We start from the raw sequence: 17,705 nt of genomic DNA on the forward strand, positions 1-17,705 counted from the left end.
CTTATTTATTTATTTATTTATTTTTTATTAGAAAGCCATTTAGTGGACTCCTTCTGAACACTTGTATATAAAGCCCAAAGTCAAATAGATCATATGCAATGTGCAGTCCCCAAAAGAAAAACGTGAGACTTCTTTGAACATGAGATCAGAAAAAGGCTTTTCATAGAATTTGGACATCAGGATAAATGTATAGTGCTCTCTTTAGCAATATGCAGGGTCATGTAAAACACAATTTTATAGTTAGGGTAGCTAGTCACATTTTATTTAGTCCCTATTGATAGAAAATCGGATGAATTCTTTCCATGTTTAATGCCCCTAGAACTCTGAGCTTCCATATGTATTTGATTTTGTACCATACTTTGTGGATTTGTTGCCCACCATCAGAGTAGTCATTTGGTTTCAAGGCCCCGAGAAACAGTATAGAATATTCCTGAAAAGTTTGAACACTGGGGCTCAAGGATGTCTGCCCTATAGGGGAAATGCTACTGCAAAGTGACTGCCCTGACAATCACAGACCTGAGAGAGCGGGGTGGGGCTTGGCTGGCTGAGACCTGCCTTGGTCAGGGCTCATCTCTTTCTCTCTTGTCCTTCCCGCACCCTCTAGTTCCAACAAGAAATCCAGCAACGTCAGAACGAAGCTTCCCGGGAGTTCCGGAAGAAGGAAAAACTAGAGAAAGAGCTCAAGCAGATTCAGACAGACATGGACAGCAGGCAGACAGAAATAAAAGCCCTGCAGCAGTATGTGCAGAAGAGCAAGGAGGAGCTTCAGAAGCTGGAGCAGCAGCTGAAGGAGCAGAAGGTGAGTTGGGTGTGGGCCTTCGCTAAAAAGCAAGAAAAACCCAGAATGGCACCTTTGTTCACACCCATTTGTGCATTTTGAATTCTCTTGGAAAGCAGCAAATTCCCTACACTACTCGTGGTGATGATGTAAAACTTAGCATTGCAATTTGGTCTTTGAATGGCTCTTATGAGGTGGTTATGCCCCCCTTTTTAAATTTTCCAGCTCTAACAGGTTAATAAGTTTCTTTTTAACCTTTTATTGATCTATACTACACATATAGAAAAGAGTATATGTCACAAGTCAGCTTGATGAATTTTAACCACTCAACCGCATCTTGGTCACCTGCTCCCAGCCGGAGATACAGAACATTACCAGCACCCCCAGAAGCCCTTTTGTGCTCCCTCTTAGTCATTCTCCCCCTAAAGTACCACCGCTATCCTGAATTCTAAGCAGAGTTTGGTTTTGCCTGTTTTCATACTTTACAGAAATAAAATATTACAGGATATATTCTTTGTGTCTAACTTCTGCTGTATTCTGTTTGTGAGATTCATTCATGTTGTTGCCATGTAGTTATAGACTTGTAATGCCCAATATGGTAACCCTTAGCAACAAGTGGCTATTTAAATTCAACTTTATTAAAATGAAATGAAATTAAAAATTCATTTCCTTGGTTATACCAGCATAATTTCAAGTACTCAGTAGCCACAGGTGGCTAGTCGATGCCATATTAGCACAGACAGAGAATATTTACATCACTGCAGAAAGCTCTACTGGACAGAGCTCAGTAGACCATAAGCTCTCATTTCTGTGCAGTATTCCATTGGGTGAGTATAATAATTTATTTTTAACAGTTTTATTTTTATTTATTTATTTTTATTTTTATTATTATTTTCTTTTGATATGGAGTCTCTTTGTCGCCCAGGCTGGAGTATAGTGGCATGATCTCAGCTCACTGTAACCTCCACCTCCTGGGTTGAAGCGATTCTCCTGCCTCAGTCTCCCGAGTAGCTGGAGTCCGCCATCATGCCTGGCTAATTTTTATATCTTTAGTAGAGACAGGGTGTCACCATGTTGGCCAGGCTGGTCTCAAGCTCCTGACCTCAAGTAATCCAACTGTCTCAGCCTCCCAAGGTGCTGGAATTACAGGCATGAGCCGCCGCGCCCAGCCAATAGGTTTATTTTTAAGTTATTTTCAAGTTTAGCAAACTATGGTCAGTCTTTATTTATTTTTACTATGGTACTGTTTTTAACACTTTCTCTATTATAGCAGTTTAAGGTGGCACAAGTATTGGTAATTGTATTATGTTTTCTCTCATTTTTTAAAGAAGCAATTCATATAATTGAAAAGTCTTTTCTTAAATATGTTTTTCCTCAGGAAGCTTGTTTCCAAAGAATTGTCAAGCCATATAGCAGTTTTATACTCAAAAATAGATATAAGTATACCTTTTTTTGTCCATTGCTCTATTAATTTTATATAAAGCCAGAAGTCAAATAGATAATTCACAATGTGCTGCCTCCAGCAGAAACACATGACACTTCTTTGAGCATGAAACATAGGAGAGAGGCTTTTGGACATCAGGATAAAAACTATCCTCCTATGAAACACAATTTCATTTTTAGCATAGCCGGTTACATTTTATTTAGTCCCTATTGATGGAGAATTGGTTGGATTCTTTTCATGCTTAATTTTTGTGTGCATGGGAGTTATATTTTGCAGACATTACTTAAGCTGTCTTTCTATTTTTATCCTGCAATTCATTTGCTATCCCTCCACCTCCTCAATATTCCCCCAATAGAAATGAGCCCCCAAGATATAATCTTTTGTTTTTATAAAACCATATCTGCTCAGGATAGTCAAGGCAGAGAAGAGGAAAATCTGGCTGACACTGAACTCAAGCAGACGTAAATCACTCCGCTGCTGTTCCATCGTTTTGAGTTAAGTTAGATTAAAAGAAAATTGTCTCTGTATTGGTGTTAGTGAACAGTTCTGTTGATGAAAACGTTGCAGGCATGTTAATGCAGGATTTGCTTCTGAAGATGTAGCTTCCAAGCCCCACAGCTTATAAAATCCGTTTGAATCTCTAGCTCATTTGCAATGATTATAGCAATTGTTGCGTATGCAAAGCCTGCCAAATGGCAAACAGGCATTAAAATATTTATCCACCACCTGTGAACAAGACTTCCCAAGGCTCTCAGAAAAAAAAATTATGCTCACTGTGTTATTCAGTAGAAGGCATCATTTTCCTCAACCGTTTAACATTCATCATATTTGAGTGCGTTAGTGCTTTCATTGGGGATAAAGAACAATTTCTACAAAGACAAAAACTCAGGGTTGCTGTTATCTTCCCAGGAGGTTTGTGGGCCCCCCTGTGTGTATATACAAGTATTGTAATCAGATTAAAAAGCATTAACCAGCTCATTCCATCCCTTTCAGATATTGAATGAGAGAGCTGCAAAGGAACTCGAGCAATTTCAGATGAGAAATGCTAAACTTCAGCAAGAGAATGAGCAGCACAGTTTGGTTTGTGAGCAGCTATCCCAAGAAAACCAACAGAAGGCGTTGGAGCTCAAAGTAAACACCAAGTCACATGTCTGTTCCCTAGCTCTTCCTTCCTCATTCCCTATTAACACAGGTTTGCCTTGGCAATTGGAGCCCTCGCTTGGATAACCTGTGTTGGCTCTACTGGGTGCCTTGACACATCAGAGGCAGGTGCAAGCCTATAGTGATTGCTTTATGCCCAGAAGCAGAGTTTGATGGCTTCCATTCTTATAAAATTGCAAACCTGATTATTGATCATATCGTTATGCAAATGGTTTCCAAAGTGAGCTCAGATGTCTATCTCTGTAACTAGCCTTGCAAGAAACCAGTTGCTCAAAGCTAGAAATCCATTCATACATGTGAACGGCAAAAAAATTCAGATTATAGTTTACTACTTGTTGGAGAAGGTGGGATGGAATTGTTGGGGGAGAGACTGATACTACCTAGTATTTACTTACAGGATTGTGGAATCATGATTTTCACTTCTGTCCAAGGTATACTTTGAGACAGATTTCCTGTTCTTCTCCTTGCTATCATTGAAGAGTGCTTGCAAATTAAGTTTAGATAACAATTTATACTCTGATATATATTGTATACCTACCTGCTTAACAGAGCGGCTTTATGTTTGTCACTTTAATGCTGAAAAAATCCATATTCCCTACTCTGGTTATGTTAGAATACTGGATGTAAAAAGAGTAGTCTAGCAAGAACCAACCCAAATGTCCATCAGTGAGATACTGGATTAAGAAAATGTGGCACATATACACCATGGAATACTATGCAGCCATAAAAAGGATGAGTTCATGTCCTTTGTAGGGACATGGATGAAGCTGGAAACCTTCATTCTTAGCAAACTATCACAAGGACAGAAAATAAAACACCACATGTTCTCACTCATAGATGGGAATTGAACAACGAGAACACTTGGACATAGGATGGGGAACATCACACACTGGGGCCTGCCGTAGGGTGGGGAGAGGGGGAAGGAATAGCATTAGGAGATATACCTAATGTAAATGACGAGTTAATGGGTGCAGCACATCAACATGGCACATGTATACATACGTAACAAACCTGCATGTTGTGCACATGTACCCGATAACTTAAAGTGTATGTGTGTGTGTATATATATATATGAATAATACATAGATTTGAGCAGAGAACCATAACATTTTTGTATCACAATCTCTTTTGAGAATCTGATGGTAATACACACATGCACATACTTATTTGCATATCTTACATCTTGTGTTGCATGCATCCCAAAAATAGGAGAGGTTTCCAGGATTTTTCTGAAGTCTTAACTGTGGGGTCTGGATTAATAACCACTGAATTAGAACATCTTAGAACTGGAGGAGGCCTTAACATCAACTAATTTGAACCCTATAGGGTCTGAGGGTCTGACGCTGAAAAACTTTTAAAACAGCCCAGAATGGGTAGACTTGAAACCATTCTTTATGAGAATGCAATAAGTTAAAGCAGAGATGAGATGACTACTTAAGTCAAAATAATATATTAGCCCCTAAGGTAAAATTAAACGAAAAAGACTCATGCCATTAATTCTTTCCCTTAGTAGCATGAATGGGGCACTTTGAAAGATGGACTATTTCTGTTATTAGATCATGAGCCTGATGGGATTCAGCCTCTAGCAATAATCTGAGGATAACATGAACAGCTAATTTTAGTCTCTTCATTGTTATGAGCAGAGATAATTGCTAACCTTTGTTTGCAAAAGAATCCCAGCTGCTCTTCTAGTCACTTCTAATGGCAAAATTTTTAAAAAGTGAATTTAATTAAAATTTCCAAAATCTGGAAAGCTTGAAGTCTGTAGGCAAAAATCAGGTGCTTTTCTTTGCTGGGATTATTTTTGGGGGACTGTTTGCCATTTTATAGACTGCCTATTCATACTATGAAATATCTGGTCCACTTATCCATATGTATACCTACAGACTAACATACTTTGAGGAAGGAGGACCCCTTCTCTAGTGTATATAATTGACCTACAATGGCCCAGTGAGTTCAAAAGAGTGTTTGAATATTTTATAGCATGTTAATAACCTTCTGAGAGAAGTCACTTCATAAGTCCATGAAAATTGCTAATTAAATACTATATACAAAATTCACATATTTTTGATACATATAACTTAGCATTCTTATCTTATTTGATTCTACAATTAGTTGGTGTATTAGTTCATTTTCATGCTGCTGATACAGACATACCCAAGACAGGGCAATTTACAAAAGAAAGACATTTAATTAGACTTACAGTTCCACTTGACTGGGGAGGCCTCACAATCATGGTGGAAGGCAAGGAGGAACAAATCACATCTTATGTGGATGGCAGCAGGCAAAGGGAGAGAACTTGCGTAGGGGAACTCCTCTTTTTAAAACCATCAGATCTTGTGAGACTTAGTCTGTATCATGAGCATAGCATGGGAAAGACCTGCCCCCATGATTCAATTACCTCCCATTAGGCTCCTCCCACAACACGTGGGAATTCAAGATGAGATTTGGGTGGGGACACAGCAAAACCATTTCAGATGGTGACTTGAAACAAAATTTTTCAGTCTTTTTATTATTTTTAGTTTATAAAAATATAAAACATAACCACATATTTTATTCAGTGAACAGAGTTTTTAAATTTCTCTCAAAACCAAATTGTGTATGCTTGATTTAATCTCACAGAACAACTTTACATTGCCATGGGAAGAATTTCCTTTTATTGGTTCTGAATTTACCATCATCCAGTTCCTGGCTCTTCGTTTACAAAGTGTCTCATTAATTCTTTCTCACTAATTACAGGCCAAAGAGGAAGAAGTCCATCAAATGCGCCTTGACATCGGGAAGCTCAACAAAATCAGAGAACAAATCCATAAGAAACTGCACCACATTGAAGATCAAAAGGCAGAAGTCGAACAGCACAAAGAAACCCTAAAAAATCAGATCGTGGGATTAGAGAGAGGTAAACCATTTTGTGCTTTCATTCATTTAGAAACATTTTATTGGTGACTGATGTTATCTTGTAACCCATGTTTACAAACACAACCCATGCCAAATGAAATCAGTAAAACAACACTCACACTGGTAAACAGTCAATATGGGGTGGGGTGGGGGGCATCGTTTTGAACACCTTAAACTCTTACCTTAAACAGTTCTTCCACAGGTTCCATTGGCAAAAATGAAAATCCAGCCTGAAGTATTGCTCAGTATTTGTCCGTGGAATAAATAGCATCTAAACTCTTATGTCTGAGGTTCACATGACCTGCTTTAGTTCTTCTTTTCCACAGAAGATAGTGGATACATTAGAATGAATGTCCTTCATTAGCAGTATCTGGGACAATATTGCAGTAAGAATCAGCGGAACAAAAATGAATGGCTTCTAACATCTTTTCTCTGTCAGTACTTTGCCATGTGATGAACCCCTGTCTTACTCTGTTATAACCCACCCGTGAAGGGAAAAATCTAAGTGTCACAGGGAGGTACAGAGAAGTCAGTAGGGACTCAAACCCTGGAGTCAGAGCTGCCTGGGTTTAGATCCCATCTCCCCACACCTGGTGGTTGGGGTGAAATAAGTGAACACAGAGCACTTGTGGAACTGAAGTGTGTGAGGCAGGAACATCTGTGTCCCGTTGACTTTACCCAGGTGGCTGTCAGTTGTCAATCACTGAATGAGACAACATACGTAAAAGCACAAAAGCATATATTCCTCACTAAAAGTTAGGTACAATCTAAATCTCTGGATAGAATTACTAGAAATATTTGTCACTAGTGAGACTCTGTCTTAAAAAAAAATTAAGGCAGGGCGCGGTGTCTCATGCCTGTAATCTTAGCATTTTGGGAGGCTGAGGTGGGTGGATCACCTGAGATCAGGAGTTCAAGATCAGCCTAGCCAACATGGTAAAACCCTGTCTCTATTAAAAATACAAAAATTAGCTGGGCATGGTAGTGGGTGCCTGTAATCCCAGCTACTCGGGAGGCTGAGACAGGAGAATTGCTTGAACCTGGGAGGTGGAGGTTGCAGTGAGCCGAGATTGTGCCACTGCACTCTAGCCTGGGTGACAGAGTGAGACTGTTTCAAAAAAAAAAAAAAAAAATTTGTCACTTAGGTCTTTGTGGATATTTTTCCTTCTAAGACATCAAGAAATAATGTTTTATGGAGATGCAGTTGCAGCCTATCTCAACAGTTTCTCTGTTCATCCATTCAATAAATCAAACCCAAACTGTGGGCAGGCATTATTCTAGGTGCTGGGTGCATGGAGGACTCTGCCCTCAGGATACCTACAGTCTAGTGTGAGTTTTCAATCTAATACTTTCTGTGACAGATATGAAGAAAAATGGAACTATAAGAGCATTTTTTTGTAACTGGCTATCAAAACACTTCCATATTTAAACTTCTATTTGCTTACAATAGTTCTAAGCTTTCGAAAAAGAAGTTTTACCCATTTGGCAGTAAGCCCAACTCTTCATCTTTAAATCATGTATACAAAGTTACCATTCTCTCTCTTTTAACTACTTTATAGGTGTCATCAACATTGTTATTTCTTCTTAGGGATCATGTTCTTTTGGTGTGTTCAATCAAAAAGTGGCACTGGGCATGACAGTTAGGAGCATGGGGCTCCTTCCTACATGTTAGGATTTTCTACCACAGAAACCAAGAAATAAACTGAAAAACTACCAGAACTAATAAGAGAGGTTAATAGAGTTCAGTAGAGTGGGAGGTTATAAAATAAATATGTAGACATCAATAGCTTTTTTTCATACCAAAAAAAATCAGTTAGAGTATATGATGGAAAAAATTCTCTTCACAATAGCAACTAAAGTAATAAAATATCTGTGAATAAAGTTACCGAGATATCTGCAAGATCTATATATTTTAAAAACCACAAAATTCTATTGAGGGGTGTAAAGGAAGACTTGAAAGATGGAGAGATATATCAAGTTCCTGGATGAGAAAACTCAATAGGATAAAAATATAAATCTGTCCAAGTTAATTTATACATTTAATTTTTCCAAAAATATTTCAGTGAGTTGGGGCCTGGCACAGTGGCTTACACCTATAATCCCAGCACTTTGGGAGGCTGAGACAGAAGGATCGCTTAAGGCTAGGGGTTCAAGGCCAGTCTAGGCAACATATTGAGGTACTCTCTCTTCAAAAAAAAAAAAAAAAAAAATTGCCAGGTGTGGTAGTATGCTCCTGTGCACCTGTAGTGGCACATGCCTATAGTTCTAGCTACTTGGGAGGCTGATGCAGGAGGATCACTTGAGTCCAGGAGGTCAATGTTGCAGTGAGCTATGATCACACATACTGCACTCCAGCCTGGGTGAGAGAGTGAGTCTCTTTAAAATTCGGTGAGTTATGTTGTATGGGACTCAAAAATTGATTCTAGAGTGCCTCCAGAAGAACAAACTTATGAAAATAGAAATGAAATAGAATAGAATAGAAATGAAATAGAATACAAAATAGAAATGAAATCTGGGAAATAAGGGAAGATTTGCCTTCCCAGATGTGTAAATGTATTATAAGGCTTCAATAATCAAATTATGTAATGATGATGTCCAGATAAACAGGTCAATGAAAAAGATTGGAAAGGCCAGAAAAGACCCAGGATTATCATCTAAGGTAAAGTGTTGTTTCACACCAGTGTGCAGTATGGATTATTAAGAAAATAATGGCATGACAATAAGCTTCTGTTTTGGGGGAAAAAGTCAATACCAAATGTTGAAACCATAAAGCCAAGATTGAGAGATTAAATGAAATAAAAGTCAAAATTGTCTATATTCTGTATTCTCTATAAATGAAGCCAAATTGACTAAAAGATTGTCAAAGCTCTTTATTATATGTGAAGGGCTTCTTTTAAAAGTCCACAAAAAAGGTCGGGAGTGGTGGCTCATGCCTGTAATCCCAGCACTTTACGAGACTTTGGTGGGTGGATTGCTTGAGCCCAGGAGTCTGAGACCAGCCTGGGCAATATGGCAAAACCCCGTCTCTACCAGAAAAAAAAAAGAAAGATAAAAGTTAGTTGGGCATGTTGGCACACGTCTGTAGTCCCAACTACTCAGGGGGCTGACAGGCAGAGGTTGCAATGAGCTGTAGTTGCACACTCCAGTGTGCACTCCAGCCTGGGTGACAGAGCGAGACCCTGTCTCAGGGAAAAAAAAAAAAAATCCAGAAAGGATAAACATATTGTGAGAGAAATTGGTAAAGGGCAAATTGGGCAATTTGAAAAACAGAAATACAAATAAATGGTCATTAAACATGAAGAAGTAGTAAACTTCACTACTAAGCAAAGAAATTCAAATTAAATACTGACATATTGGTTTTTAAACATCTATCAGACTGTCAAAGATCAAAGAGAACGATGATATCCAGGGGTGATTTGGGTGTGGATTTAAATTGCTATTAATTTTCTAGAGAGAAATTTGGCAGTAGCAGAGAAATGTCTTTAAAAAATCCCCTTTGATCTAGGACTTCTTCTACAGGAAAAATATGAGTAAGAACTTTCACAGGATTGTTGCTTGTAACTGCAAAAAAAAAAAAAAAGAAAAAAAGATAAATTATGTATTTTCACACAGTGAAAAACCATGGAGTTATTAAAAATTCGGATGCTGATGCACATTTATAGTATGGAAAGGCATTTATTCTATGCTTGTTAATTATAAAAGCAAGCTACAAAATAGTATACTGTGTGTACAATAAGCTTCTGTTTTTTGGGGAAAAGCTCAACACCAAATGTTGAAACCACAAAACCAAGATTGAGAGATTAAATGAAATAAAAGGAAAAAGTTTCTATATTCTGTAATCTCTATACAGAATATGGAGTGTACTATATATACATATCATTTCCTTTTGGGGTGTATGTGTACTTACAAATATATATATATATTTATAAATTATAGATATAAATATATTTAGGTTTATGTACAAATGTATATTTACATAAGAATAAGCTGGGAAAGAGACATATTAAAATACTAAGTAGATTCTGGTTGATTTAAATTTTTTCACTTCCGTTTATCTGAATTTCTAATTTCGTTCTGTATTTCTATTTACTTGTATAATAAAAAACATTAAAAAGAGCAAGGGGCCGGGTGCAGTAGCTCATGCCTGCCTGTAATCCCAGCACTTTGGGAGGTTGAGACAGGCAAATCACCTGAGATCAGGAGTTCGAGACCAGCCTGACCAACATGGTGAAACCCAGTGTTGACAAAAGAATCAAACTCTGTAAAATATTTTAAGAGATTTATTCTGAGCCACATGTGACTGACCATGGCCTCAGGAGGTCCTGAGAACATGTGCCCAAAGTGGTTGGGGTACAGCTTGGTTTTATATATTTTAGAAAGGCATGAGGCATCAATCAAATACATTTAAGAAATACATTGGTTTGGTTCAGAAAGGCGGGACAACTCAAACGGGGGTTGGGGAGTGGGTAGGGGGCTTCCAGGCTATAGGTAAATTTAAACATTTTCCGATTGACAATCAGTTGAATTTATCTGAAGACCTGGGATCAACAGAAAGGAAATGCTCAGGCTAAGGTAAAGGACTGTGGAGACCAAGTTTTATTGTGCAGAGGAAGCTCTTAGACAGCAGACTTCAGAGAGAGCAGGTTGTAAAATGTTTCTTATTGGACCTAAAAGTGTGTTTGGCTCTTTGTTGATTATTTCCTGGATCTGGAAAGGAAGGAAGGAAAACAAGGGAAAAGGGGATTCTCTATAGAATGTGGATTTTTCCCACAAGAGACTTTGCGGGGCAGTTTCAAGGTACGGCAGGGAAATATATTTTGGGGTTAAATATTTCAGTTTTCTTCCTTGTTATGCCACAGTCAGATTGGAAAGTAAGTCACGATATACAGGGTGAAATAAAACGCATTAGATGAGAATTTATGGTTTTAGGGCATGACTCCCCCGACCTCTTAGATAGGAATTTGGGCAAGATAAAAAAAAAATCAGAGCTTGTCCTCACCTGTCTCTACTAAAAAAACAAAAAATAATTAGCCAGGCATGGTGGTGCTGTACCTGTAGTCCCAGCTACTCTGGAGGCTGAGGCAGGAAAATCCCTTGAACCTGGGAGGTGGAGGCTGCAGAGCCGAGATTGCGCCACTGCACTCCAGCCTGGGCGACAGAGCAAAGCTCCGTCTCAAAAAAAAAAAAAAAAAAAAAAAGAGCAAGGACATTTTGGCATTAGAGAAATCTTAGCCCTGTCACCTGTTGGCTTCAGACATTTGGCAAATGGATTAATCTCTGTAAGCCTCAGTTTCCGTCTCTTTAGTGAGAGAGGGAGACCTACCTCACTTGGTTATACCAAAGGTCACATACACTCGGTTAATAGTAGTTTTATAGCTAGAGACGAACATGTAAAGCAGTTTTTGTTTCACTTCAGCTTTTGTAGATTCTCTTAGATCGACTCTACATTTGTTATTATTTTTTCTCCCTCGGGGTTTAGAGGTGGAGGCTTCAAAGAAACAAGCAGAACTTGATAGAAAGGCAATGGACGAGCTTCTGAGAGAAAGGGACATACTAAATAAGGTGAGTGTGTTACAGTCACACTGGTAAATAAATGTCTTTCTTCAGCACTGTAATATCTGGCTATAACCAGTTGGATGGGAAAAGAAAACTCCAAGGCAAACAGAAGTGGATTAGAATAAATAATAGTGCTTAATTTTCCTCTAAGCCGCTGCCTACAGTCTACCATTCACTGGCTATGAATTGCAATTGCATTATCACCTGAGAACACAAAAAGACTTTGGGGAATTAGCATATAAGCCAAGAGGAGATTTCAGAGTGTTTTGTGGATTCTTGTTTTCATTGCTGGTGTGCTATCTGGCATCCTAAGCAGTTAATCAACATTTGTGAATTTAATATCTATAATCGACAACTTTTGCTAATCCAAAAATTACAAGCGAATGCTAACTGAATTTTAACTCTGAGGTGTTAGGTGTAGGAATGGCAGGTCTAAGCTTTCCTCCATCTTTTCAGGGTTGTTGTAGGTTTTGGTTTTTGTTTTCTGTCCTTATCTTGTCAGACCTTCCAGCTCAGTGTGGTCCAAAGCTAAGGGAGGGGTTATGGGAGCTTGAAGGCAGAGATCTGAAGATTCTCCATTAAATGGAGGACCCCTCCTTTTTCCTATCCCACTTCCTGAAGATTTTTTCCATTGACAGTCACTTTTAGGAGTTTAACTACAGGGATTTAGGGTAAATTTTCCTGCTCAAGGATTTTTTCCGGGGAGGAAGCAACCACAGGCCAGGTGTGGATGGTGGGAGGGTTGTGGGGGATGGTGGCAGGGTTCTTCTGTAATAGCCGTGTGGCTTTCGGCCAAGACAGTTTCATCTCATCAAAGCAGAAACGGTCTGTATTTGTTCATTCTGACTTTCATTATTTCTTTGGGTTTCCCAGAATCAAACAAATGTTAACAAAATACACTATACTTTAGCCTAAAATAGACTATTCAGGGAATTTCAGGAATTGATAGATTAGATCTTCACATGCTAATCACTTTTAAAGAAAATCACTGAAGTTTTCTTGGACAATCTTGGAAATTGCTTGGTTTTTTTCTTGGACAATCTTGGAAATTGCTTTTTATTTTATACATTTGTACATATAAACAATAATGTTGGATTCAGATTTTTAAATTTATATTCAACACACATTTAATCCATTTGTATTTTATATATACTGATAAACAACCAATATGTTTTCTGCCATGATAAGACATGTAGCACAATAGTAATTTTACATTTATTTGTTGATTTGATTAATGTCCATTCTTCCTTTAGGGCAGGGTATACTTTTGTATTTTTTATTTCCTGGCCTTTGTATTCTTAGTGCCTAGCACAGCACCCGACTCTGCAGGTATGCAATGAACTTTAATTGATAATACATTCTTTCCCCATTGACTCAGTTGAAATGCCACCTTCATCCAAAGAATGAGTGACATGGTTTTGACAGGTAGCAACATGAATATATTTTGATTCTTTTAGTGTCATGTGGAAATGGCTTTATCTTTTATAGAACAAATGTTTAACCCAATACCTGAAAAAAAAGTTGATCTTTTCTGTTTTCTACATTGTCACCCAATCAACATTTAATAGGCATTTTACCTGATTATTGTCCAGCAGTTTTCAGATCTATCTGTTGTTCTATGTTGGTTAGAGATTTGAGAAAGAACTGTAAAGTGCCTCATGGAACTCATGGATACAGCTGGGCCTCAGGAACCCATTGGAAACTGGCCTGGCATTCTTGGGACGAAAGCATCTCTCTCTGCCAGTTGACTTCCTGAGTTTTTGCTCCATTCTTCTTTCAATGAAGACTGTCACTGTCTCTCTCTGTTTTCCAGTCCATATGACAAAAAATGACTGTCATCAGTATCTCCCAAGGTTACATCTTCTACTGAGTTGCACAAATCTAAAGGCCCTATTTCAGAAGTCCTGGGGAAGGGTCATTTGATCCATTCAGTTGCGGTTAAAGAGGTGAATCCTTTTGCATGAGCGTGGCTACCAGATTGCACTACTACTCATTCTGTGTTTCAGGGAAACTTGGGCAGCCAACCCAAGATATTTCCTTTTCAGCATCAGAAATCTCCAGTGCAACTTAAAAAAAGAAAAATGTAGATGCCTGGGTCCTATCCCAGACCAACTGAATCAGAAACTCTGGAGTTGGAACATGAACATCTGCATTTTTTTAAAAAACTGGGTTAATTGTTTTTGTTGTGGTTAAATACGCACAACACAAAATTTACCATTAGTGACATTTAGTACATTCACAGTGTTGGGCAACTGTCATCACAATCTAGTTCCACAATCTTGTCCCCCCAGAAGAAGAAACACTGTACCTGTTCAGCAGCAGTGTCTATCCCCCCTCCTCCCACCCCTGGCAACTACTAATCTGCTTTCAGTTTTTATGGATTTGACTGTCCTGGATATTTATACGAATGGAATCGTACACTAGTGAACTTTAGTGTCTGGCATGTTTCATTCAGAACAGTGTTTTCAAAGTTCATCCACTGTTGTAGCATGCATCTGTACTTCATTCCTTTTTACGGCTGAATGCTATTCCACTGTGTGGATATGCTGTATTTTGCTTATCTGTTTATCAGTTGATGAACATTTGGATTGTGTCTATCTTTTGGCTCTTGCGAATTATTTTACTGTGAATACTCATGTACAAGTTTTTGCTTTCATTTGTTTTGAGTATATATTCAGGAGTGAAATTGTTGGGTCACACGTTAATTCTAGGTGTCTGCATTTTTATTAAGCTGCTTTTTATCTTCCTTTGTAATCAAAGCTCAAGTTATATGATTAGGTTCAGTTCTAACCTCACAAGAGAAAGGCAAGAGCTAGATTGGAGGTTAAAGGCATGGACTCTGGGGTTAGCCAGCCATGGATTCAAATCTTTGCTCTGCCATTTCCCCATTGTATGAACTTGTAGGCAAGTAGCTTAACTCTTCAGTCTCAGTTTCCTATCTCTAAAATGGGGCAATATGGGGCCCATTTCTTAGGGACGTTGTGGTTGCTTAGTGTATTTATATGTGTGTTTAAAGTGCCTTGTGCAAAATTAGCATAATAAACTCTTAATAAGCTGTAAGGAACATGATCATTTTTATTCATCCAAAAGACAAGCTATCTAATTATGTTAGATATGAGGCAGAGGGTAAACTTAACCCCAAATCCTCAAACATTATGAGTAATATGACTGCTTTGTGCCCTTATTTTTAGAACATGCTTAAGGCAGTCAATGCGACCCAGAAGCAGACTGACTTGGTAAAGCTCCATGAACAAGCAAAGAGGAACCTGGAGGAAGAAATCCAGAACTACAAGGATGAGGCTCAGAAGCAGAGAAAGATCATCTTTCATCTGGAAAAGGAGCGTGACCGGTACATCAACCAAGCCAGTGACCTTACGCAAAAGGTAAGCCGCTCAGTGATGTTGTGGGTGGAGCAGAGGCACATTCCTTCCTCCGCATTTCTGATGGTCACAAACTGTTGCAAAGAGAATTTATTCAGATTTCTGCTTTTAATTTGTGTGAAGATTTGGTAAGAATGATGTGGACGAAATATGAGCTGTTTCTGAGCTGATCCTGGGCCACATTGTGAAAAGGACAATGTTTATGCTTGTTGCTCTCTCATTTCTCCTTTCCAGGGCCCTCTTCCAACTTCTGGGTTCTCTCTCTTCTCTGTTGCCCTGCTGTGCAGCATCCCTGGGCTGGTACCAGGGCTGCCAGCATCATCATCTCTCAACTCTTCAGTCTCCACACCCACCCACCATCTGGCACTGATTTTGTCTCCTCAGAGAAAGGACCCCAACTTGACGTTAGGAGAAAAGCATCTAATTAAATGACCACAAGTTAAGATGTGAGTGACTACCGCATCTGCTAGGGGTGTCACAATTTCAAAGAGCATTTTTTTATTCTCAAACGATTGTGAACTCCTGCAATCCCAGCACTGAGGCAGGATGATTGCTTGAGGCCGGGAGGTCACAAGTGGCCTAAGCAACATGTCAAGACTCTGTTTCTACCAAAATATAATAAAATAAAATAAAAAGGAAAAAAAACTGTTGTGAGCTGGGCGCAATGGCTCACATCGGTAATCCCAGCGCCCTGGGAGGCCAAGGGAATGGATAGCTTGAGGCCAGGAGTTTGAGACTAGCCTGGACAGCACGGTGAAACCCTGTCTCTACAAAAAATAGAAAAATTAGTCGGGCATGGTAGTGTGCTCCTATGGTCCCAACTACTTAGAGGGCTGAGGTGGGAGGAACACTTGAGCCTGGGAGGTGGAGGCTACAGTGAGCTGTGGTTGTAGCACTGCACTCCAGCCTGGGTGACAGAGTGAGACCCTGTCTCAAAACAAGCAAACAAACAAAAAAAAACCACTGGAGGAAATCCACACATTGGGGAGCTGAGTTCTAGATCTCTGCTTCTTATAAACTGCTTAGGAGAGAGAAGGCTCAAGGATATATGTCTCCAAGAATGGCTTCGGGGATTTGGATTTCATTTTAGCCAGCTGTCTTAGTGCATCGCCTGCATGAAGCATGAGTAGTTACAATAGTACTCTCTTTAATGCATTCATAGATGGCATGGAGCAGTGGTCTATGGAGTGGGAGGCTGGGAAATGGAGAAAAGTTTTAGTTATGAGGCTGATTAGAAAGTTCGGGAGAAAAGGCTCATTTAATCACCTTTTCTCCCCCTAGCAAGATGTGATCTGTTATGCAAGGTAAGCCCTCTCTTCCATCTCCTCAATGAAATTCAGGTTACATTCTGCAGTGCTTACTAATGCTCTTGCACACTTAAATTTTTTGTTTTTTTGGAGTGAAATGTCAAAGAAGGTGACAAAGGGACAGCCAATATTTGTATTACAGAAATAAAGAAAGTGGGAAACAAGCTTTACTAATAGGAAATCAGCTTCTTTCCACTTAGACTCAATCTGCCATGCAGACAATTTGGGAAGGGCTGCTGGAGAAGCACAGTGCCTTGGCTTTGTCTAGGTCTGCAGGACAGTGATCCCCAATGGATTCTCACACCCCTAATTGGGAGTCATTGGAGCAGAGCATATTTCTTTTCTGACTTAACCATGTAAGAAGTTCCACTGATTGATTTACTGACTCTAAGGACTTGTCAGTTTAGGCCCTGGTATTCTCGAGCTTGGACTTGCACGTTAGCTTCTGTATTCACCAGTTTACTGCACAAATAACTTTCAAACCTTAGTGGTTCACAGCAATAAAGATCTATGTTTTGCTCACATAACTGGCCTTTGCAGATCAGCTGCATCCCTGCTTTTTGTCCTCTTCTTTCCAGGCTGACTCTGTCAGGATGCCCTGGCCTCTGGACAAAGGGAAAGGGTGGAAACAGTGGACCCTCAGGGTGCTTCTGAGCCTCTGCTGACAAGGGAAGGGCACAGATCCTACCCACTCATATTCCACTGGCCAACCAAGTCACAGGGCTGTGCCAGGCATCCTGGTCCTCCTTAGGGAGGGGCCCTGCAGGGTGAGGTAGCAAATGTATTTGAACATATAATGTCATCTGTTGCAGCCTCCAGTTTCTTCTTCCTGATAAGCAATTTCTCTCCATTCCCAGGTGCCATCACACCGCCATCAGAGCTAACTCTTAAAAATTCCAGTGTGATTTTATTATTACTCAGGATATAAACCTCTGTCACCTCTCCCTGGGGCAGGGCTTCCTAACATTTTTCACATCACAGAATATGTAAAAATTACATGTTGATATGGTTGAACTCTGTGTCTCCACCCAAATCTCATCTTGAATTGTAATCCCCATGTGTCGAGGGAGGGAGGTAATTGGATCATGGAGGAGTTTTCCCCAAGCTGTGCTCATGATGGTGAGTGAGTTCTCATGTGAACTGTTGGTTTTATAAGTGTTTAGAAGTTCCTCCTTCATTCT

At 39.3% G+C, this 17,705-nt stretch overlaps 1 protein-coding gene across 1 annotated transcript in view; it reads left to right on the forward strand.

Moving 5' to 3' along the window:
• The window catches only part of CFAP58 (cilia and flagella associated protein 58), a 111,196-nt gene that overhangs the window by 13,310 nt on the left and 80,181 nt on the right, over positions 1-17,705 (forward strand). Inside the window, exons 5-9 of the mRNA XM_025397301.1 lie at positions 605-799; positions 3,216-3,353; positions 6,123-6,282; positions 11,761-11,843; positions 15,029-15,220. Coding sequence (XP_025253086.1) covers positions 605-799; positions 3,216-3,353; positions 6,123-6,282; positions 11,761-11,843; positions 15,029-15,220 — 768 coding nt within the window. The remainder of the gene's footprint in view (positions 1-604; positions 800-3,215; positions 3,354-6,122; positions 6,283-11,760; positions 11,844-15,028; positions 15,221-17,705) is intronic.

Source organism: Theropithecus gelada, chromosome 9, assembly GCF_003255815.1.
Source record: "Theropithecus gelada isolate Dixy chromosome 9, Tgel_1.0, whole genome shotgun sequence".
NCBI classification, from domain to species: Eukaryota; Metazoa; Chordata; class Mammalia; order Primates; family Cercopithecidae; genus Theropithecus; species Theropithecus gelada.